This window comes from Aquarana catesbeiana, linkage group LG08 (assembly GCF_042186555.1).
Source record: "Aquarana catesbeiana isolate 2022-GZ linkage group LG08, ASM4218655v1, whole genome shotgun sequence".
NCBI lineage: Eukaryota > Metazoa > Chordata > Amphibia > Anura > Ranidae > Aquarana > Aquarana catesbeiana.
In genome coordinates, this window is record NC_133331.1 from 43,172,966 (window position 1) to 43,196,579 (window position 23,614).

The 23,614-nt window shown below is 46.5% G+C and overlaps 1 protein-coding gene across 5 annotated transcripts in view; it reads right to left on the bottom strand.

The window, feature by feature from the left end:
* The window catches only part of FANK1 (fibronectin type III and ankyrin repeat domains 1), a 208,975-nt gene that overhangs the window by 19,898 nt on the left and 165,463 nt on the right, over positions 1–23,614 (bottom strand). For 2 of the 5 annotated variants that reach the window (XM_073595746.1, XM_073595749.1), the window contains 2 exons: positions 20,090–20,233; positions 2,603–3,124 (listed from right to left, as the gene is read on the bottom strand). The exons of 1 other annotated variant lie outside the window; for it this stretch is intronic. In XM_073595746.1, the coding sequence (XP_073451847.1) occupies positions 2,603–3,124; positions 20,090–20,233 (666 nt within the window). Of the gene's footprint in view, positions 1–2,602; positions 3,125–20,089; positions 20,234–23,614 lie in introns of those variants that run through there. 2 more of the 5 variants (XM_073595747.1, XM_073595748.1) reach the window with 2 other exon arrangements.

Here is a 23,614-nt window from a genome sequence, read left to right on the forward strand (position 1 = left end):
CCCCCTCCTCCTCTCTGTCAGCCCCCCTCCTCCTCTCTGTCAGCCCCCCCTCCTCTCTTTCAGCCCCTCCTCTCCTCTCTTTCAGCCCCTCCTCCTCTCTTTCAGCCCATCCCCCTCTGTCAGCCCCCCCCTCCTCTCTGTCAGCCCCCCCTCCTCTCTGTCAGCCACCCCTCCTCTTTCAGCCACCCTCCTCTCTGTCAGCTTCAGCCCCCCTCCTCTGTCAGCCCCCCTCCTCTATGTCAGCCCCCCCTCCTCTCTGTCAGCCCCCCCTCCTCTCTGTCAGCCCCCCCTCCTCTCTGTCAACCTCCCCTCCTCTCTGTCAGCCTCCCCTTTTCTCTGTCAGCCTCCCCTTTTCTCTGTCAGCCCCCCTTCTCTCTGTCAGCCCCCCTCCTCTCTGTCAGCCCCCCTCCTCTCTGTCAGCTCCCCCACCTCTCTGTCAGCCCCCCTCCTCTCTGTCAGCCCCCCCTCCTCTCTGTCAGCCCCCCCTCCTCTCTGTCAGCCCCCCCTCCTCTCTGTCAGCCCCCCTCCTCTGTCAGCTCCCCCTCCTCTCTGTCAGCTCCCCCTCCTCTCTGTCAGCCCCCCCCTCCTCTCTGTCAGCCTCCCCTCCTCTCTGTCAGCCCCCCTCCTCTGTCAGCCACCCCTCCTCTTTCAGCCACCCTCCTCTCTGTCAGCCCCCTCCTCTCTGTCAGCTTCAGCCCCCCTCCTCTGTCAGCCCCCCTCCTCTCTGTCAGCCCCCCTCCTCTCTGTCAGCCCCCTCCTCTCTGTCAGCCCCCTCCTCCTCTCTGTCAGCCCCCCCTCCTCTCTGTCAGCTCCCCCTCCTCTTGTCAGCTCCCCCTCCTCTCTGTCAGCTCCCCTTCCTCTCTGTCAGCTCCCCCTCCTCTCTGTCTGCCATCCTCCTCTCTGTCTGCCCCCCTCCTCTGTCAGCCACCCCCCTCCTCTCTGTCAGCCCCCTCCTCTTTGTCAGCCCCTCCTCTCTGTCAGCCCCCCTCCTCTGCCAGCTACCCCCAAGCAGCACGCACTTCCCCCAGCTTCAGTGGGGCTAATGTCCTGCAGCCAGGTCACACTGCACTGTCTGTGCGCGCTCTCTCTCCCACCCAGCCACCGGCGCCGGCACTGATGCCGCCAGAGACAGTGAATGGAGGGCCACTGGACTGGTATCCTAGCAAACAGGGACACTTTTGCAGGAGAAAGCGTGGTATTACAGACTCCGCCCCTAACAGGTTCACACACACATCTTTGCAGCGGCTCCTGGAAGGTAAGGGTTTTTTTGTCTCGCTGTAATGGAGTTCTCTATTGGGGGGGCACAGACACTGTCTGATATTTAATCTGTTACTTTCCACTGCCCTACTGACACCGTCCTCTGCCCTACTGACACCGTCCTCTGCCCTACTGACACCGTCCTCTGCCCTACTGACACCGTCCACTGCCCTACTGACACCGTCCACTGCTCTACTGACACCGTCCACTGCCCTACTGACACCGTCCACTGCCCTACTGACACCGTCCACTGCCCTACTGACACCGTCCACTGCTCTACTGACACCGTCCTCTGCTCTATTGACACCGTCCTCTGCCCTACTGACACCGTCCACTGCTCTACTGACACCGTCCACTGCTCTACTGACACCGTCCACTGCTCTACTGACACCGTCCTCTGCCCTACTGACACCGCCCTCTGCTCTGCTGACACCGTCCACTGCTCTGCTGACACCGTCCACTGCTCTGCTGACACCGTCCACTGCCCTACTGTCCACTTTTAAGGTAGGCTGGTTTCATATTTTAACTGACAATTTTAACTGACAATTCTTTTATTAATCAAATCACATTTTATGAGTACACAAATGCTTTTGTTTTATTTAACCATGCCCTTTTAAGTCCCCCCCCCCCCACACTTCTAATGCAATTTGGCCAATGTTCACCGTAGCACACCTCATTACTACTCACTTTGGGTAACCCAAGAGGTGTCCCAGGTATTTTACAATTCTATAGAGTGTACTACAAAAAAATTGCCGTGCGACGTGAAAGTGTTCGGGTTTGGCTTGAAGAAAAGGTGGCAACCCTAATCGCAGCCCTCCGGCGTGGAGGGCCACGAAGTAGAACTTCCCATCACATACCTTTAGGCCAGGAGGGCCAGCAGGTGAAAGAGAAAGAAAAATGGTGTCTGCCCCTTAAGTACCCTCTCCCAGAGTGCACAGCAGCGGACCACCTCTGCCGAGTTGCCTCCGAGAAAGAAGAGCACTCAATATACTTCAGCTTGTTGCTTTCCAACACTGACCTATGGTGACAACGACACCTACAGGCAACAGTGTGGAACTGCACGTAACACAGCCAACGCTGGAACAGAGGCTAATTTAGTCATAGATTAATTTGAACTATGTACAGCACGGATGACCCACTAAATTTACATATAAGCGGTAGATTAGAAATCTACCAGTGCTACATATATATTATATTTATGGTTGTGGCCCTATGACCGAGAGAGATGTGAATCACATAAACACACGACAAGACTTACAACATAAATAGACCTGAAGTGTGCCGTGATGGTCTGGTCGGTATGCCAAGAAAAGGGGACAAAAGACTCAGATAGGGAAATAACTCTTTATTGATTTCTTGTGGTTATTGATCCAGCTTGGTGAAGGCTTGTGCCATTTCTTCCTGAGGATTTGGGATGTAGGTGGCAAAGCAAGCGGACTTCCATTGGCCTAGTTTCTTGATTACATGGTCTGGTACTCCATGTTGGGAGGCAGCCGAGGCTACTCCAATCCGGAAGGAATGTCCAGAGAACTGACTGGGGTTGAAGCCCAAGTTGCTTAGGAGGATCCTGACATGCTTGACAAACTGGCTGCCACTGAGGGGGCTGGTAAGAAAAGGGTAGCAATGGGCTATCTTCAGATTGGTTGGGTAGCTGGGACAGTAGTCGGTCGAGGACAGTCACTGGGCACCAGGCGTTGTTAGTCTGAAATATGCTGATGTCAACCCCTGGGCCGGTTTGTTGCACTTTGCTGACTGTGAGATGATGGGTATAATGGTTTGGAAAGCGAGTCAGGTGGCGTCGAAGCAGTGTCTGACTGCCGGAGCTAATGACAGTAGCAATAGTCGTTGGGTCGGCTGCAGGCTCCTGCTGGAAAAACAAGGTAAGGTTAAAATGGGACAGCGCATCAGCAGCGATATTGTATTTTTCTGGAATATGTCTACAGAAAAAATTAAAGTGGTGACAGCTGTACGAGTCTGCGCAGGAAGGACATGATGGGAAGTGACTTGGATCTGCCTTTGTTAATGATGTCGGCCGTGGCCTAATTGTCCGTGGTTAAAAGGACCGTCTGTTTTGTCCACATGCAGCGCCAGACCTGGGCAGCTGCGACAATGGGATATAGCTCGAAGAGAGATGAGGACTGGATAAAACCAGGGATTAAGAGAATTTCTGGGGGCCAAGATTCAGAGAAACAGTGGCGGCCAAATATGGTTGCAAAGCTGGTGGAGGCTGTGGCATCGGTGACCACCTGTGGTGACTCGTCTGACACTGCCAGAATGAACATTGAAATGCTGTTCCAGCTGGTGAGGAACTCGTCCCACATAGCCAAGTCTGCTACTGCTGCTTGATCTAGTTTGAGAATGGTGTGAGAAAGACTAAAAGCCATGATATGAAGGACCGTCTTTGAGGAATAATCTTCATCGCAAAGTTCATAATCCCTAGTAAGGACTGCAACTGCCTCCTGGTGCACCCTTGTGACCGGGTGAAGTCGTGGATAGTTGCCCTGATATGACTCTTGATAGTTTGTCAAGAGACAGGCTAGCTTGCATAGCTTGCGTGTCAAGAGTGACACCTAAAAAGGTAACGGAATGTGCCAGTCCTTCTACTTTGTATTCGGCTACGGCACATTGAGGTTGTTAAAAACTATTCTTAACTTGTTTAGATCTGCTGGGGGTGTGCCTGGTTGCTGGATAAGCAGGAAGTCATCAAGGTAGTGGATGACCGAGTGACAACAGGCCTGGTGAGACAGAATCCATGTGAGGGCCTGAGCGAAAACGTTGAACAGCCACGGGCTGCTCTTGGACCCAAAGGTCAACTTGGTGGCGAAGTAGTAGGACTCCCTCCACTTAATACTGTGCCACCGCCAGAGGGACGGTTCGATAGGGAGGAGCTTGAACGCATCAGATATATCTGCTTTGGATAGCCAGTCGCCGGGACCTATCCCAATGATAGTTTGGATGGCCAAGTCAACTGAGGCATACTCGAGGGAAAATCAGTGAGTTCAGGCTGCGGATGTGGGAAGAATGAGGCGCAGACAAGTCATACACTAAGCGGATTTTATTACTGAACTTGCCCTTGACAAGTCCAATAAGGCTGGCTCTCCAGACTGGGAAAGGTGACTGTGGGAAGGGGCTGATAATAAAGCCTTTATCCACTTCTGACTGCAGTGAGGAGTCAATTGCTTGTGTGTAGATGGCTGCTGACTGGAGGTTCCTGCACTTGTGTGTAGTGAGGGGTAAAGTGATGAGGCCGGTGTGGAACCCTTCTGTGAAGCTGTGCCCCCCAACCAGCTGACATCCATGTGGCCTAGTCAGGACATTCTCTCCTTTGACTTGACAGGTGGTGCTCGGATGAACTTTATGGCATGCTGTGCAAATATGGAGTAGCCTGCACTGGCTATGGAAGCATCCACCGTGATTAAAATTGTTGCATATGGGAGCTCCTCCTAGAGAAAAGATAGGCCATCCTAGTCTATCCGCTGGTCATGATTGACCGGGGGTCGGGACGCCCTAAATGGTGTCGGAGGAGAAAGGAGGAGGGTAGAAGGGGCGTCTTGTAGTCGCTTCACAGCACCAATTCGCCATGTGGGTAGCGACTGGCAAATGGTGCACAGCAGTGAGCAGAGGCCTATGAAATGGCGGCAGAATAGCTCCGTGTCAGAAACGTTTCAGTCTGTCTTGACCTGGAACTGGCTGAGCTTGGCTGTTGCCTTGGCTGAAAATGAGTAGTGGTAATCATAAAAGGCGTGCCCTCCATACTTGTACCCTAGGTCTGTGACTGAATGGAGATATAGGTCCAGCTCTTCCCTCCTGTTGAGGGCGGCTGAGCAGACAATATCCCTGAACATCCCGAAAGCCAAAACGAATTTGGTGACTAAGTTTGCGGATGAGCCTGGGGCCTTTTGACCTAATGACCACCAAGACGTTCTCCCAGGCATATGCTCCGTTGTCGGCCACATCATGCACCGAAATCAGCAGAGATGCTAAATTTACATCCTTGCCCTCCAAGATGTCCTTCCTGAGGCTGGCAGGGACAAGGTGAGCAGGGAGGACAGTAGAAGAGAACTCTGGTGTACCTGCAGGAAGGAATGCCAGCAACGTGACCACGACTGGGTCAGGGAGGGCGAGCCTCCAGGGCTTCAACTCTGGTCTGCACGTCAGTAACTGTAGTGGACAGTGAGGAAACCATGGAGTGCAGCTTGGAGATGGCTCCGGATATGGACTGCAAGAATGCCTGAGGTCAGCTGGGTCCTGTAGAAGCTGTCGGCAGGAAGAGTAGCCTGAATAGCTCTGCCTTCCTGGCCGTAGCAGGGTAGGGGATGTCCTTGCGTCTAAGCTCAGCTAAGATCTTGGGAATGGGCCAAGTGCAGAGGGACTGCATGCTGCCACTCTCTGGGCCCGTAGAGGGTGACAGAGGGGCGGGTGTGAGGTCATCACTGCCGGCCTGCAACATGATGCCGACTGTAAAAATAAGGGGGTGCAAGTGTTATGAAGAGATGCAGTATTGGACAGAAGGCAAGTGGGGCACAGTGACTGGGTTTTGGAAAAGGATCCGTGAACTACACATCAGAGTGACGCCCTAGCACGGATCGATGCTAGGTCGACCGAAAACCTGCGATGAGGGTGACCATAAGAGTAACATGTATATTTCTTTGGCTGAGAAAGCTGACCTTCCCTTGCCACGTGACTATGTTCTTCCCTATAATATTATATATATATATATATATATATATATATATATATATATATATATATATATATATATATATATATATATATATACACACACACATATACACACACATATACACATATACACACACACACATATACATACACTATTTTTTTTTTTTTTTACCTGGGAAGAAACGACCAACCTGGTGTAGGATGAAAAACCTAGACTCGACTGACCTGAGGAAAAGACTGAGGATGATGAGTAGCCAATACGCCACTGAAGATAAATGTATAACTGGATGTCGCTATGTATATGCAAGACCGATTGGGTACCCCGTGGTGTGTTTGTAATCTGCTTTGTGCCCGGGATGTTTTGACGCAACTGGAGAGGAGCTGACGTTGCGTGGTTGCAAAGGTCACTATGAGTGTTTTTAGGCTGCTGCAATGAAATTGCGTGATTGCAAGGGTCTTAGTCTGGTGTGCTGCGATAACATTGCATGATCGCAAGGGCCTTAGTCTGGTTTGCTGAGACGATATTGCTTGGTCGCAAGGGGTAGCCGAGACGATATTTTTGCAAGGGTCTCAACAAGAGTGACAGGCTGTTGATACAGTTTTGCGAGGATGCAGGGTGTCTCAACGAATGGAAGTTGGGTTGGTGAGAAAATGATAGAAACACTTGGCTTGTTTAACTGTTTCTCAAACCCCTAAGTAGTACAAGGAATAAGGACAACATCTGACCGATTTGTAGGTTTCATAGGGGGAACTAACAAACGGCCTGGGGGACAATGAATGGTAAGGAATAGGACATAAAGAGAGTGGTAATGAATCTTTATCTGTGACAGTGAGCAATGCGAGTGGTTCGCAGCAGACTGTGGTGGGGGTGCAACGTATCGGGAAGGTGTGGCGTGGTGCTGTGCACGAGGCAAGAATAAGTTGGGTGTAAAAAATGAGAGAAGCGCAAATGAATGATTTGTAAGTTGCACTGCGGGATTCGAACACATGGTATGGGTGACGCTGCAAGTGGCTACGAATTGGCATGAGAAAACATGGTAACGAAACCTACCTGCGACAGTGCGACTGGGTCCGCATCGGTCTGAATCGGGTATGCAACGTATCCGAAGAGTGTGGTGTGGCGCCGTGTATGACGCTCACAACATGACTCAATTTTTTGGCAGGGGGGGGGCGGGGGTTGGGAGGGGCGCACCGTGTACGAATGATTCGTAAGTTCCACGGTGGGATCGGAACACGGTATGGGGGATACAACAAATGGCAACGATTTCGGACAAGAAGCGAATGCAAAGTAACGACTCCTACCTGCGACAGTGAGCAAGACTTGATCGACAAACCACGAATGAGCAACCACAACGTACTACTCGGAAACAACAGACTCACGAACACGCAGTGAGCTGAAGAGTTGGCCCAGTGACATAACGAATCCCGCACTGGAACCGACAATGAGTATGGGCAAGTGGGTTGCTTAAATACCCTCCGGGCCCCTCCCATAAATTTAGGCCACCATACTGGCTATAATATATATATATATATATATATATATATATATATATATATATATATATATACACACATATACATATACATACACACACACACACACACACACACACGCACACATACATATACATATATATATATATATATATATATATATATATATATATATATGCACACACACACACATATTTATATAATTTTTTTTTCTTTTATTAAAATATGATTATATGATATTTTACGTCATACTTACCTCTAAAATCCTTTTCTTTGAGTATATCATAAGACACAGAGTTAGGCTAATATTCATTACCAGCCTTGACGGGAGGGAGACACCCTGCCAAACAATAGCCATCAGACTTTATATGGCAGCCTGCAGTACACTGCGGCCGAAAGCCAAATCCTCGGCTGCTCAAACATCCACTTGATAACATTTTGTGAACGTATGCACTGAAGACCAGGTAGCAGCCTTACAAATCTGAGCCACAGATACCTGATGGCGAGAAGTCCAGGAGGTTCCTACACCCCTGGTAAAATGAGCTCTCACCCTAAAGGAAGGAGCTTTACGTTTCAGACCATAGGCCTGAATAACAAATTGACGTACCCAATTGGCAATGCAAGCTTTGGAAGCTGCCTGCCCCTTCCTGGGTCCTTTTGGTAAAACAAAAAAAGGAGTCCGATCCTCGGATCTCCGCAGATCTAGACAAATAAACCTTGACTGCCCGGACCATGTTCAAGGTATGCAGTCGTCTCTCTTCTGCCGAACAAGGCTGAGAGAAAAAAGAAGGCAAATTAATGTCCTGATTTAAATGAAAGGCCGACACCACTTTTGGCAAAATGGATGGAACAGGTCGTAACACGACCCTGTTGTGGTGAAGGATCAAGTATGGTTCCCTGCACGAAAGGTCTGCCAACACCAACACCCTTCTAACTGAGGTAATGGCCATCAGGAAGGCTAGCTTGCGTGACAGCAAGTCTAATGGGATTTTCTTTGATAGGCTCAAATGTTTGTTTCTGTAACACAGACAGCACCAAGTTCAAGTCCCAAGGACACGTAGGTGACCTAATGGGGGGAAGCAAACGAGCCGCCCCCTGCTCAAAGGTTGGGACCAGCGAATGGGAGGCTAAAGGTCTTTGGAAGAATACTGACAGGGCAGAAATTTGACCTCTGATTGTACTCAAAGACAATCTGATTTCCACAGCTGACTGTAGAAAAGAGAGAATTCTCCCAATCACGTATTTCCAAGGATGCCATTTTCTGGCTTCACACCAAGCAATACAAGTCTTCCAGACCTTATGATAGATCTTCCTAGTGACAGCTTTTCTAGCATTTACTAGGGTAGACACCACTGGTCCCAAGATGCCATGGTCCTTCAACACCCTGGCTTCAATAGCCATGCCGTCAAATTTAGAGACTGTAAATTGGGGTGGAATATAGGACCTTGAGACAGTAGATTGGAACGGCATGGAAGCGTCCATGGCCCATCTATTGCCAATCTCACAATCTCCTGGAACCAGGGCCTTCTGCGCCAGGCTGGTGCCACCAGAATGACTGGAAGCCCCTTTCTCCGAATCCTGCACAACAAATGTGGAAGGAGAGGGATCGGGGGAAAGCATAAACCAGGGAGTACTGGCTCCATGGAACTCCATGAAACCAGAGCATCTGCTCCGATTGCTAGAGGATCCCTTGCTTGGGACACAAACTGCTGTAGCTTGTTGTTGAACCTGGATGCCAATAGGTTGACCTCTGGCCATCCCCAACACTGGCAAATTTCCTGGAACACCCCTGGGTGTAGGGACCATTCCCCCGAGCAGATCTGCTGGCGGCTGAGATAATCTGTCTTCCAGTTCTCTACTCCCGGAATATGGATTGCCAATAGAATTGGCACCTGTCCCTCTGCCCAGGCTAGTATGTTGTTCACCTCCTTCAGAGCTGAACGACTTCTGGACTGCCTTGGTAGTTTATATAGACTGAAGCTCCACCGTCCAGGACCGTAGGGCCAGACATACTGCAATAACTCCAGGATGTTGATGGGCAGGTTCTGTTCTGTCCTTGACCATCTCCCCTGAGCTGTGAGCCCCTCTAGGGTCGCTCCCCAGCCTGAGAGACTGGCATCTGCAGTCAGTACTCTCCAAATTACCGAGAGGAAGGGTTTTTCCTTTCACAGGTTGTGATCCAGCAACCACCAGCTTAGGCTTCAGTGCGTCTGAGGAGATAAGAACAGGGCTTGTCCTCTCCTGTTCCAAGCCAACAAGATGTCTTGTCTTGTTCCATAGGCCTGGAATGGAAGTGGGCATAGAGCACTGCCTCGAAGGAGGACACCATCCTTCCTAGAAGACTCCTACAGAGCCGAATGGAGGGTTGTCTGGTGCCCCTTAGCTGACGCACCTGATACTTCAGGGCACAGATACTTACGGGTGGCAAAAATACCCTTGCTTGGACCGTATCTAGGATCAGACCTAGATACTTCAGACTTTGAGCTGGTCTCGAGGCTGACTTTTCGGTATTTATGACCCAGCCTAAGCTTTCCAAATACCCCACTGTGCAGGTTATGCTCTGTTCTAGAGCCTGTAGTGAGTGATCTCTGAGCAGGAGGTCATCCAGATACCTGAGCACCAAGATGCCTTGGACCCTTAAATGGTCCAGTACTGGTGCTAGGACCTTTGTGAACACCCAGGGAGCTGTGGAAAGCTCGAAGGGTAGAGCCACAAACTGAAAATGACATTCCTCTACTGCAAATCGCAGGAACCTCTGATGAGGCTGAAAGATAGGTAGATGTAAATACGCATCCTTTATATCGATTGAGGCTAGAAAGTGTCCCATCTGGAGTGAGGGTACTACTGAGTGGACAAACTCCATCCGAAAGGACTGGATTAGTAGATACTGGTTCAGGGATCTTAGATCCAAAATGGGCCTTGTGTCCCTGCGCGCCTTTCGGATACAGGAACCTGTATAATCACTCCTTGATGCACTAAATGATGTAGTGCCTGAAACAGTAAGTTTCTTTTTGGAGGATCTGAAGGAATGCTGGATCCTAGAAACCTCTGAGGGGGAACCCCCCCCCACCGCAACTCCAGCTTGTAACTGCGGGACATAGTTGAGGTGACGCACTCATCCTGAACCACTGTTCTCCAAATGTCCGACGCAAAGTGCAGTAGCCTTCCCCCCCACCCGATAGAGTGGGGGCGTCCCCTCAAAAGGAGGGCTTGGTGCCAGGTTTAGAAGAGTTTTGGACCCAGGGCTTTTTCTGGCCATGGCCTTGCCCCTAGCTCTAGTGCCCTGTTGGCAGCCGAACTCCCTTGGCGCTGAGACACCTGAGGAAGCAGTTCCTGAGGTTTTAAACGAGGGACGCCTGGTGCTTTTCTTCACAGGAAGTAGAGAACTCTTCCCTCCGGAAATCTTTTGGATATATTTGTCCAAATCATCACCATACCTTCCCCACGAAAGGGAGAACCTGCCAATAACTTCTTACATGGAAGCTCGGCTGACCAGTTCTTAAGCCACAAAAGTCTGCGCCAAACGAGAAACCTGCTGTATTGAATACTTTAAGGCATCAACAGCAAAACATAGCGCTCGAGGAATATCTGTCTTATTTTCAGCAAGATCAACCTCTGGTTAGGCCTGTCAGGTCAACTGACCTGATGCTTTAAGGACTGGCAGATACCAATAGATGCAACAGCTGGCTGAATATCTGAACTGGCCAAGGAAAAGGAAGCCTTTAATAATTACTCCAGTTTCTTGTCAACAGGGTCTTTCAAGCCCCGTGTGTTATCCGCCGGACAAGTTAAGTTCTTGTTTAGGGAAGAGACTGCTGCATCTATGGCTGGCATGCTCCACTTCTTAACGAACTTTTCATCCATTGGATATAAAAGGAAAAACCTCTTATGCCGCATACACACAACCGGTTTTACCGTCGGAATAAACTCCGAAGATTTCTCCGACGGAATTCCATTCATGCGGTCTTGCCTACTCAGGGTCAACTCAAAGTCCGACCGTCAAGAACGTGGTGACGTACAACACTTACAACGGGACTGAAAAAAGGAAGTTCAGTAGCCAATAGCTTCCGTCTCGTACTTGCTTCAGAGCATGCGTCGTTTTTGATCCGTCGGAACAGTATACAGACGATCGGTTTTCCCGATAGGAATTGGTTCAGTCGGAAATATTTAGAACATGTTTCATTTATAGGTCCTTCAGAATTTTCGAAAAGAAAAGTCCAATGAGGCCTAGTCACGATCGGAATAGACGATGACACGCTTCGGTCGGACTTTCTCTTGTTGGACATTCCGCTTGTGTGTACGCGGCTTTAGAAGGAACAAAAATCCTGTCAGGATATTCCCAAACAGCATACACCGCCTGTTCCAACAGTGAGTGTAAGAGGAAAGCCTGTGCAGCCTGAAGAGGCCTCAGGGACCCCAAAGAGGACCAGTGGGGCTCAGTAACCTCTGCAAGGGGCAACTTAAAGGCAGAGCGAACCAACTCTGTAAGAGTCTGGATTAAAAGCCTCTGGGACGGAGAGGCAGACACCAACTGGTTATCTTCTTGTCCAGCTTGCTCAGAAGCAGACTCATCTTTTAGCTCTTCCCCATCCTTAACCCATTCCTGCTCTAAACTAGGAGGCTCAGGGGAGGGGGATCTGTCACACTTCTTGCCACCCTGCGGATGGAGGCAATCATGCCAGCAATCCTGTGCTCTAACCCGGCTAAGGCTGAGGACAATTCATCATTGGTAATAAAGGGTGAAGCAGCAGCATTGACTGTAGGCACAATACCAGATAGGCTCAGCAGCTCAGATTGCCCCGGAAGGCTCTGGTCTTTGAGGGGATACAACACTAGGGATATGACTAGGTTCATCAGGAGCTACTGACAACATAGGTGTGCCCTTCCCTGTAGTGTTAGTCCCGCTCCTCTTTTTTGAAGCCACAAAAAGAGAGTACCTGGGTGTAGTATTAACACACCTCAGAAGGCAGACCCTTTGATAGGGCTCACCAAGCCCCTATGCCACAATCCTGCTAAGCACCTTAGCCTGCCAAGCAACACCTGGTGACTCACGTGACCCGGGTAAGGAGAAATTAACTGCTGCAAATGCCTGGTTCAGAGCCTGCTCTGTGTCTTACAAATTCCTTCTGGAAGCACCGCATGCTTGGCATACACAGCTTAAATAAGCTGGCTGTGCGCCAGGACGTTCTGCACATGCGTGGTCCCAGCAAACGGGCACGGCTGTATTCGCATATGACGCAAATCTTCGTGTGCCCAGATTAGGCTATGCGCGGCTTCGAGTGCACATAACGCCTATGGCGAAGCAGCGTGCGCCATGGCCGCCAAACAAACTGCTGAGCACGGCAGCACTCTTGTGAAAGCACGTGCTCCATGGCGAACCAAGAGGTGAAATGGTGCACCATCGTATGCCATCATAAAGGTAAAAAACAGCTAAACAGTATGAAAAAGAAATGTATATATATTATATACACACATATACATATGTATATATCTATAAATGATATGTTTGGGGGTTCTGGGTATTTTTTTTAGCAAAATAAATTAGAAATTTTAACTGTAGGAGAGAAATGCCAGAATTGGCCAGATGCAAAGTGGTGAAAAAGTTAACACATAGTAGACTTTTGTTATATCACTCCCAAATGTCACTGCTCCAAAACTGCTGATGTGATCCCCTTCGTGGGCTTGCTGGGTGCTGGCTGCTGAAGCCCATTCCTGCTCTGTACAAACTCTGTATAAAGGTAGGCTGCACGCCTATGATGTCACATCATAGATTAAGTCCAGATGCACAAACGTGTTCTAAGCATCAGCATGCATAAGTAAGCCTAAAGTGGTTCTAAAAGGCAGAAAGTTCTTACCCTAAAGTGATTGTAAAGCTTTGTTTTGTTTTTTTTAAACAACAAACATGCCATATTTACCTCCACTGTGCAGTTTGTTTTGCACAGAGTGGCCCCGATCCTTGACTTCTGGGGTCCCCCGGCGGCGCTGGTAGCTCCTCCCCGCATTGTATAACCCCCTAGGAGAAGCGCTCTCCCAGGGGATTAGCTTGCGGGCGTGCTCCCAAGTCCAGCATTTGTGTCCATAGACGTAGAATGCTGGACTCAGCCCCGCCCCCCCGACGCCCACATCATTGGATTTGATTGACAGCAGCAGGAGCCAATGGCTGTGCTGCTATCAATCTATCCAATCAAGAGCCAAAACAACGGGCAGAGGGGAAGAGCGTGTCTCCAGTGTGGAAATTACAGGGCTCAGGTGAGTAAAACAGGGTGGCTGGGGGGGTCGGTCAGTAACAGAAGTTTTTTCATCCTAATGCATAGGATGCATTAAGGTGAAAAAACACGAGGGTTTACAACCCCTTTAATGCATTCTAGGCAATAAGGTAAAAAAAACTTCTAGGTGTAGCTTAGCCTAAGGCCACCCTTATAGTTATCTTAGCCCCATCATGATCCAACAATGTGCATGAGAGCAGCTCCCTCTACTTACTGGCTCACACAGCAACAAAAGCCATTGGCTCCTGCTGCTGTCAATCACAGCCAGTGAGCCAATGAGGAAAGAGCAGGGATGTGTGAGCGGGTCTGTGTAAGAATGGACACTGTCCATTCACAGGAGTGTGGCTTGGGAGCGAGCCTGTTTGAGTGCCCCCATTGCAAGAGGCTTGCTATTGGGGGCACTCGGCAGGGGGGAGGAGCCAGTACCACCGGCAAGGGACCAAAAAAAAAAAAGAGGATCGGGGCTGCTTTGTGCAAAACCATTGCAGAGAGCAGGGGAGTATAACATGTTTGTCATTTAAATCCCCTCTTGTTCTGTGCTGACGTCATATGATGCCAGTAGTGATGCCAGTCTGTGCCCATCAGTGATGCCAATTTGTGCATCAGTGATGCCATTCTGTGCCCACCAGTGATGCAATTCAGTGCTGCTTTTCAGTGCCCATCAGTACTGCCCATCAGTGCCATCTCAACAGTACCACCTCATCAGGGCCCTTCAGTGCCACCTCATCAGTGCAGCCAATCAGTGCCCATCAGTGCAGCCTATCAGTGCCCATCAGTGCAGCCTCATCAGCCTACATCAGTGAATGAGAAAAATTACTTGTTTACAAAATTTTCTGACAGAAACTAAGAAAAAGTTTTTCCAAATTTTCAGTCTTTTTTACTTTTTTTTAGCAAAAAATAAAAAACCCAGCGATGATTAAATACCACCAAAAGAAAGCTCTATTTGTGGGAACAGTTTGCATGACCTCGCAATTGTCATTCAAAGTGCAACAGCGCTGAAAGCTGAAAATTGGCCTGGGCAGGAAGGGGGTGAAAGTGCCCCGTAGACAAGTGGTTAAATAAATGCTTAAACTGTTAGCAACATTATAAATCTGCCTCTCAAACTTTTTACCCCAGAGACGACCCTAAAATAATTGCAGGGTCTTGAGGAACCCTTGCTAAAACCAATTTATCAGGGGTCAATGGGAAAATGCCCCTTACATTGGTAATCAGTAGGAAGAATGCCACCCTCACAGTAAGCTAAAAAGAGATTTGGTGTCATGCTTCTGGCTTTGCCAAGTGGACCCCAGAACTATACAGGCACCATTAAATGGGAGGTCAATCAGCCAAAGTTCAAGGAACCCTATTAACCTCTGGAGGAACCCTGGTTGAGAATGGCTGCTATAGGTAACATGCTTGTTAAGAATATGTAAATATTTCATTGTCACTTTGAGATTGAACAGTGATTCCTAATAATGGATTTTACCATTCCCACTCCTTCCTCATATGAACTTATAAAGCGGACTCTCATTTGTTTCTTCTTTTCTTCCTCTACTGTGACTTCCATTAACCACTTCAGCCCCGGAAGATTTTACCCCCTTCCTGACCAGAGCACTTTTTACAATTTGGCACTGCGTCGCTTTAACTGACAATTGAGCAGTCATGCAATGCTGTATCCAAAAAAAACAATTTGTGTCCTATTTTTCCACACAAATAGAGCTTTCTTTTGGTGGTATTTGAACACCTCTGCGGTTTTTATTTTTTGCGCTACAAATAAAAACAAAAAGAGTGACAATTTTGAAAAAAAAAAAACAATATTTTTTACTTTTTGCTATAATAAATATCCCCCCCAGTTTTTTTTAAGAAACAAATTTCTTCATCAGTTTAGGCCGATCTGTATTCATCTACACATTTTTGATTTAAAAAGAAAAACCTGCCATAAGCAAATATTGATTGGTTTGCGCAAAAGTTATAGCGTCTACAAACTATTACTTTTTTTTACTAGCAATGACGGTGATTTTTAGAGGTACTGTGACATTGCGACAGATTGGACACTTTTGACACATTTTTGGGACCATTGACATTTATACAGCGATCAGTGCCATAAATATGCACTGATTACTGTAATGTCACTGGCAGGGAAGGGGTTAACACTAGGGGGCGATCAAGGGGTTAAATGTGTGTTCCCTAGGTGTGTTCTAACTGTAGGGGGATAGGACTGACTTGGGGAGCAGACATATCGTTGTTCCTACTTAGTAGGAACAACGATATGTCTCCTCTCCCCTGACAGCACAGGGATTTGTGTGTTTACACACACAAATCCCCATACTGGCTCTCATGCACACGATCGCGCGTGGCCAGCGGCAATTGTGACCGCCGGCCACACGCATTGGGTCCCCCACCGTGGAGCGGGTGTGCGCGCCGCAGGTACCCCCATACCCGTACGGGGTTTCGCGCAGCGGTGCCATTGTGCCACAGTAAATGTACGTGAGCCGGTCGGGAACTGGTTAAACAAAAACAACCTGCCTATCTCTTTAGCCTCTGCCGGTTCTCACAAATTTCTTACTTTATTTCATTTCATAAAATTTCTTCTCCAACTCCTCTGCATAAACTTTTCTTGCTGCGTACAATTTCATTTTAATCTTGGGAAATGTCCCTTCGGGATATTTTTAACCAATTTCTTATAATGACAGCTATTTGCCTGTAAATACCCATCACAATCAGTGGATTTGAAAAAGATGCTCTCTACGATCTCATTATTTATAATCACAGTCTTTACATCTAAAAAAAATTGACTGCAGTGTGACTAAAAATGCAACAAACTTAAGCTTCCTTTTCCCATTATTACCCTGAAAGTTCTTTAAACTGTCCTCTATGCCTCCCCATATACAGATGGCGTCTGCTCAAAACCGTAAAAAATTGGCCCCCTTGAATTTTGGCTTCCTGCACATCTCTTCCCAAACACTCATGAACAGGAATAAATACAGCAGGACAATTTTACATCCCATAGCTAAACTTTTTCTCTGCTGGAAATATTAGTTATTAAGGTGTAAGTAGACTCTCTTTTCTAATATGTCCTGCATCATGTCTCTCTGTATACAGCTTTCTTGAGCACTTTCTATTTTGTAAAATTTGTTACAACGTTTCTTACTTACAGATCCTGCCAGTAACACTTCCTGTTGCAGGCTGACAATGGTAAAATACTGTTACATGAAGCAGCCGCTTTCAACCATGAAGGGGTGCACCCTGTCAGGAAGGCTGTATGGGGCCCCAGCAATTCTAACAGCAGCCCTGGGTAGGGCTGTTACTGGCATGATCTGTAGGTAACACACTTGGAAACAGATTCACAAGAACAATTTGTTTAAAGTGATTCTAAAGCCTGAAGGTTTTTTACCTTCATGCATTCTATGCATGAAGGTAAAAAACATTCTCTGTGCAGCAGCCTCCCCAGCCCCCCCCCCATAATACTTACTTGAGCCTGATCCAAATCCAGCGATGTGCACAAGAACCTTGGCTCTCCAGGGTCTCTGGCTGTCAACCACAACCTGTGACCAATGAAAAGAGAGAGGGGACGGGGCTGGGCCAGAGCAGTGTGTTTGAATGGACATGTGGAGCAGCAGCTTGGGAGCGAGCCTGCTTGGGTGCCCCCATTGCAAGCTGCTTGCTCAGGGGGCACTAGGCAGGAAGAGGGGGCTGGCGGGGGACCCGAGAAGAGGAGGATCTGAGCTGCTCTTTGCGAAAAACCACCAAGCATATGTTTGTTATTTTAAAAAGAAAAAAATCATTACCTTTAAGATAACTTTAAAGCCTAAGCTAAATCAAACTTTTTTTTTCTTTAAATCAGCACAAGGGACAGTACTTTTTATCAATGCAAAGTGTCCATTGTGCTGATGGCTGTGGCTTTAGTTGAAATCCAAAGTCCTCTGAACCCACTTTCCTCACCCCGGCAGTGGTAGTCCTCTGGTGCTAAAGATGTTAATAGAGCTGAGGGACCTATGAGAGGCACTTATCTAGAGTAAAGACTATGACTGCCCTTCCCACTCCTTCTCCATTCATAAAAGCTGTACTATAGCTTCTATGAATGAAAAGCTATCTATGAATGGAGGAGACATACCGTTAATTCATCTGCCTGTCCTCCATTCATAAATAGCTTTTCATGCAGCACAGGAAGATTATATCTGGTAGGGAGGGGTTCAGAGGACTTCGGATTTCAACTAAAGTAGAAACCATCAGCACAAAGGGCACTTTGCATCGATATAAATTATGGTTCCTTGTGCTGATATATATATTTTTTTGTTTGTTTGACTAAACGTAGGCTTTAAGAAAACTGTATAAAGTGAGACCATGTGCCTCTGCTGTTTTCAATTATATTGTTTCCATCTCTCTCTGTGGACTACACAACACTTCCTCCTAGATTATAAAGATAAGGCGAGGGTAGTAGCCCATATCAAGAGTGAGTCTACTACAGTCATAACACAACAATGAAGCTGTATGGTGAGTGAGAGTTGTCATCTAGGGCAGTGGGATTAGATACACTATAACTAAAACTATAGTAATGTAGTATGTGAGAAAAAGCAGAGAAACTTCAGTTGAGCGCATGGTATTAGGAAGTGCATTCATTGTGAAAGGGCTGCAATGCACATACAATAGTGCATGCCACATGGTGTATTGTTCACATCTGTGTTCTGTGGTGCATTACAATGCATTTGGGCTGCAGTACATTGTGTTAGTAAATAGAGGTTCTACTTAGAACAAAATTGCACCACATCTTATCCCACGTTTTGCCACGTGTTTGTGGTATTGTGTAAAAGGACGTGCTTTTATAGTGCATTACCGCAATACACTAGTGTGAGCCGTCCGCTGGGTGGAGGGGGAACGCTCTTGATTGGCTGAGTAACAATATGTCCCTTTACAAGTATGTGTATATATAGGAGGACTGCTGAAGGTGGGTTCACTGCTGTGCTCTGAGGAAGGGGGGAATTCCCCTTCGAAACGTGTCAGCTGGCAGTGATTTCTGTGTGTTCCTCTGTGACCTCTGGAGAATTGTTCATGTTCAACTGAATGCTGCTACTTGATGACCATATACTGCGATTACGTTATTAATGTTTTGTAAGTAGGCTTTTTTATCTTAATAAATTTTTATCCAAAGATAATGCACTAGGCTGGTGCGCCCTCTTGTTTCTCTTTTATCTTTGACTACTAGGATTTCCCCATCCTTGAGGGCAGCAAGGCCTATGTCATTACACATTGTCTGGGTATCCACTTGTGCGCAGGAGTGTTTTTTTCTCTGCTATCAAAACTAGTGTGAGCCGGCCTGACCACAGATCACTCATGTCATATACAAATTCTCTGAAACCAGGTCTTAGAGCAGAGGTCTCCAAACTTTTTAAACAAAGGGACAATTTACTGTCCTTCAGGTCTTATGGGGGCTGAACTGTCACCAACGCAAGTAGAAAAAGGCCTGGCATCGGTGGGAGTAAACAATGCCATAGGCCAGGAGGTCAGTGGGAGTAAAAAAATTTACATAATTGGTTTCAGTGAGAGGACTAGTGCCCCATCGCTGGTGTCAGTGAGAGGAATTGTGCCCCATCGCTGGTGTCAGTGAGAGGAATTGTGCCCCATCGCTGGTGTCAGTGAGAGGAATTGTGCCCCATCGCTGGTGTCAGTGAGAGGAATTGTGCCCCATCACTGGTGTCAATGAGAGGAATTGTGCCCCATCACTGGTGTCAATGAAAGGAATTGTGCCCCATCACTGGTGTCAATGAGAGGAATTGTGCCCCATCACTGGTGTCAATGAGGAATAGTGCCTTATATCAGTGGAAGGAATAATGCCCCAAGGGCCGGATGAAGGCAAGCAAAGGGACACATCTGCGGGCCGCAGTTTGGAGGCCCGTCTTAGAGGAACACTCCTAAACATCGACAATACATGAGGTGGGAATTTTAGTTGTAGAGTGTGTTTAACAGAAGTTTATATTTTGAGGAACGCCTTGTTGTTCTCCCTCTGTGCAGCCACAAAAGGAATGTTCAAAGGTGGCATTCGATGTACCCAAGTCTGTTTTTCAAGAAAGTTAATTACATATACCTGGTGAATTACTAGAATATTTGAAGTTTAAGATTGAATCAGTTCTTTGTAGCCTTCAGTGCTTTTATTATAAGGTGTGATTCCTGTGGAGACACTGTACCATGACTCATCTACTTGATAGCAAGAGTTCAAAATTAGAAGTATAAAGAAGACTATAGGAGTTCTTGCGTTTTTTTAAGAGAAACTTCAAGCACAATATAAAAAGAAATTAAAAAAAAAAAAAAAACCTCAGTAAAAAAGGTCCCGCAGAACTTGGAACTATTCGAATAAAACAAATACTGATATTTTACTGAGGTTGGTCTGTAGCAATAAATATTATATGAATTACCATCAAGGGGGATTTGCCATCCCTGTCCTTGGCATTGACCTCAGCTCCAGCTCTGATTAAACTGCGTGCAATGTCTGTGTTTCCAGTTAAAGCAGAAACCCTCATCAGCGGAGTCCATTGTGAATGCCTGTCTCTGGTATCTACCTAAGAAAAAAGTATACACACAATATTTAAGCATTAAGATTAGAAAATAATAATAATTATAAAAAACAATTCTAGAAGTCTCAGAAAGATAATACTAATAATATAGATTAAAGGGAATCAATAGTAATAATTACAAATCTATATAAAACTAAAATTGGGAACAGAAAGCTCCTGTAAAATTATATTTATACTTACCTGCCCCCGCCCCCCCCCCCCCCCAAAAAAAAGAAAAACTAGTAGAATCTTTGCTTTGTTGTAGAGCAAAGCCACTTGAAGAATCCGAATATTCAACCCTTACAGGATTGTCAGATGCCTGGTACCCCATCACGCTCTGTGGCTCCTCCTGTCACCCCTTCCTCCTTACCCATACACAGTAATGAGTGGGCCAGCGGGAGGAGCCACAGAGCGCAGGAGAGGACACAGGCATCTGACAGAACCCAATGCATAGAGAAAGTATGCTACTGCTCCAGGTGGGTCTTCCCCTTTAATCCTCTAAACCTCGCATATGTTCGAGTGCAAGCTCAGATCGTTTAGCTATGCACATTAGAAAGTGAAAGGAATCCAGACAGCTGCATTCTGGAAAAGCTTACCCGCCTTTATTGAAAATGTAAAAACACCATAATACAGCAGAAAAACATGGTAGGGGCAGAGAGAAAGTCAACGAGTTTCACACTATATCAGGACTTACTCATGACATGGCAAAGTCATAAGTAAGCACTAATATAGTACGAAACATGTCAACCTTCTCTCTGCCCACACAGTGTTTCTTCATTTTTAATAAAGCGGATAAGCTTTTTCTGAGTGTAGCTGTCCGGATTCCTTTCACTTTCTACTGTACAACACAAAGCATGTTAGAAGCTAAAGATTCTGCATCCACATATGGAAGTGGGAGTGAAGATCAGTAGTTCAGGCAGTGGGACAAGTAAGTATAAAGTATTTTCTACTTCTACTATTTTCTAAGGGAGATCTTTTACGAAGTTGTTATTTTAGTGACAGATTTACTTAGGGCCATCTTTAACCACTTCAGCCCCAGAAGGTTTTACCCACTTCCTGACCAGAGCACTTTTTACAATTTGGCACTGCGTCGCTTTAACTGCTAATTGCGCGGTCATGCAATGCTGTACCCAAACGAAATTTGCGTCCTTTTGTTCCCACAAATAGAGCTTTCTTTTGATGGTATTTGATCACCTCTGCGGTTTTTATTCTTTGCGCTATAAATGGAAAAAGACAGAAAATTTTCAAAAAAAAAAAAAGATATTTTCTACTTTTTCTTATAAAAAAAAATCCAATAAACTCAATTTTAGTCATACATTTAGGCCAAAATGTATTCGGCCACATGTCTTTGGTAAAAAGCAAATAGCTTGGGGTGTCTACTTTCCAAAATGGGGTCATTTGGGGGGGGGGGGGGGGGGGTTGTTCCATCTGGGCATTCCATGGCCTCCAAAACTGTGATAGGCAGTGAGGAGTGAAATCAAAAATGTACACCCTTAGAAACCCTGAAGGTGATGCCTGGTTTTGGGGGGTTCTGTACGCGGCTAGGCTCCCAAAAAGTCTCACACATGTGGTATCCCCGTACTCAGGAGAAGCAACAGAATGTATTTTGGGGTGTAATTTCACATATTCCCATGGCATGTTTGAGCAATATATCATTTAGTGACAACTTTGTGCAAAAAAAAAAAAAATGGTCTTTTTCCCGCAACTTGTATCACAATATAAAATATTCCATGGACTCGACATGCCTCTCAGCAAATAGCTTGGGGTGTCTACTTTCCAAAATGGGGTCATTTGGGGGGTTTTGAACTGTCCTGGCATTTTATGCATAACATTTAGAAGCTTATGTCACACATCACCCACTCTTCTAACCACTTGAAGACAAAGCCCTTTCTGACACTTTTTGTTTACAAGAAAATGACTTTGAACCCCTAAACATTATATATTTTTTTAAAGCAAAGGCCCTACAGATTAAAATGGTGGGTGTTTCATTTTTTTTTTTTTCACACAGTATTTGCGCAACGATTTTTCAAACGCATTTTTTTGGGAAAAAACACACTTTTTTAATGCACTAAAACACACTATATTGCCCAAATGTTTGTAGAAAGGCCGAGTACATGGATACTAAACACGACATGCTTTAAAATTGCACACAAACGTGCAGTGGCGACAAACTACATACATTTTTAAAAGCCTTTAAAAGCCTATACAGGTTACCACTTTAGATTTACAGAGGAGGTCTACTGCTAAAATTACTTCCCTCGATCTGACCTTCGCGGTGATACCTCACATGCATGGTGTAATTGCGGTTTACATTTGACGCCAGACCGACGCTTGCGTTCTCCTTTGCGCGAGAGCAGGAGGGGACAGGGGTGCTTTTTTTTTTTTTTCTTCTTCTTTATTTTTTTTTGCTTTTTTTATCTTATTTTTAAACTGTTCCTTTCATTTTTTTTTTTTATCATTTTTTTGTTATATCAGGGAATGTAAATATCCCCTATGAATAGGTGGTGACAGGTACTCTTTTTTGAAAAAATTGGGGTCTATTAGACCCTAGATCTCTCCTCTGCTCTCAAAGCATCTGACCACACCAAGATCGGTGTGATAAAATGCTTTCCCAATTTCCCAATGGTGTTGTTTACATCTGGCGAAATCTAAGTCATGAAATGCTTGTAGCTTCCGGTTTCTTAGGCCATAGAGATGATTGGAGCCATTCTGGTCTCTGATCAGCTGACCGAATCAACGGCTGCATTCTCGGGCTCCCTGTTGGGACAGGAGAGCCAGAGAAAACCATAGAAGACGGAGGTGGTGGTGGTGGTGGTGGTGGTGGGGGGGGGGGGGGAGTCATTCCCTCCCACTGCTTGTAAAAGCAGTCTAATTAGCCACTAGGATTGCTTTTACATGAAACCCGACCGCTGGCTGAAAAGAATGATACCAAGATGATACCTAAACCTGCAGGCATCATTCTGGTATAACCACTCAAAGTCCAGAAACATACCAGTACATTGCTGGTCTTTGTTGGGCATATATTGTAATTTTTTTTTCATGCAGCCTGTGGGCTGAACGAAAAAAGGAGATTGATCGGTGGGTATACCCACCATTAGAATACCTCAATTCATCCACCCACTTCTAATGATGGGCATACATGCACCATTTATATATGCCAAAGCATGGGGGCATCTGCCCCAAAAGTTAGGAGCCAATCACTCCTCCACCCCTGCTGCCCCCATGCTTCAGCATATATGCTCTTTTTTTTTAACTGTGGTGGTGAAATCACCTCCGACAGTGCTGGAGTCATGGCTTTATGTATCGTGGAAGCAAAAGCTGTTGCTGTTAAGATAAATAAATCCGCGCTGCAGCTGAATGGCGTACCTGAAAACAAAAAAATCGTTA